The sequence below is a fragment of the Colobus angolensis genome, unplaced genomic scaffold, assembly GCF_000951035.1.
Source record: "Colobus angolensis palliatus isolate OR3802 unplaced genomic scaffold, Cang.pa_1.0 Scaffold4961, whole genome shotgun sequence".
NCBI lineage: Eukaryota > Metazoa > Chordata > Mammalia > Primates > Cercopithecidae > Colobus > Colobus angolensis.
The window spans coordinates 6003-7122 of NW_012118445.1; the positions used below are offsets into that span (position 1 = coordinate 6003).

Genomic DNA, 1120 nt, shown 5'->3' on the forward strand with positions numbered 1-1120 from the left:
TCTTAATTCCATCATCTATACTAGATAATTACTGTTCACATTTTAGTATATTTGTTAATATTAATGTTCTAGACCAGGCATGGTGGCTCATGCCTGTAATCCCAACACTTTGGGAGGCCAAGGCAGGAGGATCACCTGAGGTCTAGTATTCAAGACCAGCCTGGCCAACATGGCAAAACCCCATTTTTACTAAAAATACAAAAATTAGCCAGTGTGAGTCAGGCACGGTGGCTCACACATATAATCCCAGCACTTTGGGAGGCCAAGGTGCATGGATCACCTGAGGTCGGGAGTTCGAAACCAGCCTGAACAACATGGAGAAACCCTGTCTCTACTAAAAATACAAAATTAGCTGGGCATTGTGGTGCATGCCTGTAATCCCAGCTACTCAGGAGGCTGAGGCAGGAGAATGGCGTAAACCCGGGAGACGGAGCTTGCAGTGAGCTGAGATTCGGCCACTGCACTCCAGTCCGGGCGACAGAGCGAGACTCCACCTCAAAAAAAAAAAAAAAAAAAAAATGTGACAAAGGTTATCCTACATAGAATGCTTAGCAAAAGAAACCAATTGAGCTCTCCCTAATAGTGCAATTAACTTTTTATCCCAACAAGAGAAATGCTTTGTTTTACCTTTGGATTGTGTAAAATAATAATTTCTCTGTTGGGAGATTCCAGTTTCTTTTTCCATTCATCCAAAGTTACAGCAAGCATGTAAGTTTCCTTAAAAGAAAACACATTTCATTAGAGTTCTCTAGTAGTTTTCCTATTAAAACTGAACTTATTCACAAGAAACTACTGTATTAATGAGTTTCAATAAGAATATCCTACTCCAATTTATCAACTTTATTTTTAAATCCTTTTTTGTTGTTGTTGTTGTTTGTTTTGTTTGAGACAGAGTCTTACTCTATTGCCCAGGCTGGGGTGCAGTGGTGCAATCTCAGCTCACTGCAACCTCTGCCTCCTGGGTTCAAGCGATTCTCCTGCCTCAGCCTCCCGAGTAGCTAGGATTACAGGCGCCTGCCACCGCACCTGGCTAATTTTTGTATTTTTAGTAGAGACGGGGTTTCGCCATCTTGGCCAGGCTGGTCTTGAACTCCTGACCTCGTGATCGACCCGCCTCGGC

At 42.9% G+C, this 1120-nt stretch overlaps 1 protein-coding gene across 1 annotated transcript in view; it reads right to left on the minus strand.

Annotated features, from left to right (window-relative positions):
* LOC105524274 (phospholipase DDHD2-like) overlaps positions 1–685 on the minus strand; it is a 5710-nt gene extending 5025 nt beyond the window's left edge. The window contains exon 1 of the mRNA XM_011959467.1: positions 628–685. Within this exon, the coding sequence (XP_011814857.1) occupies positions 628–685 (58 nt within the window). The remainder of the gene's footprint in view (positions 1–627) is intronic.
* Positions 686–1120: the final 435 nt, after the last annotated feature.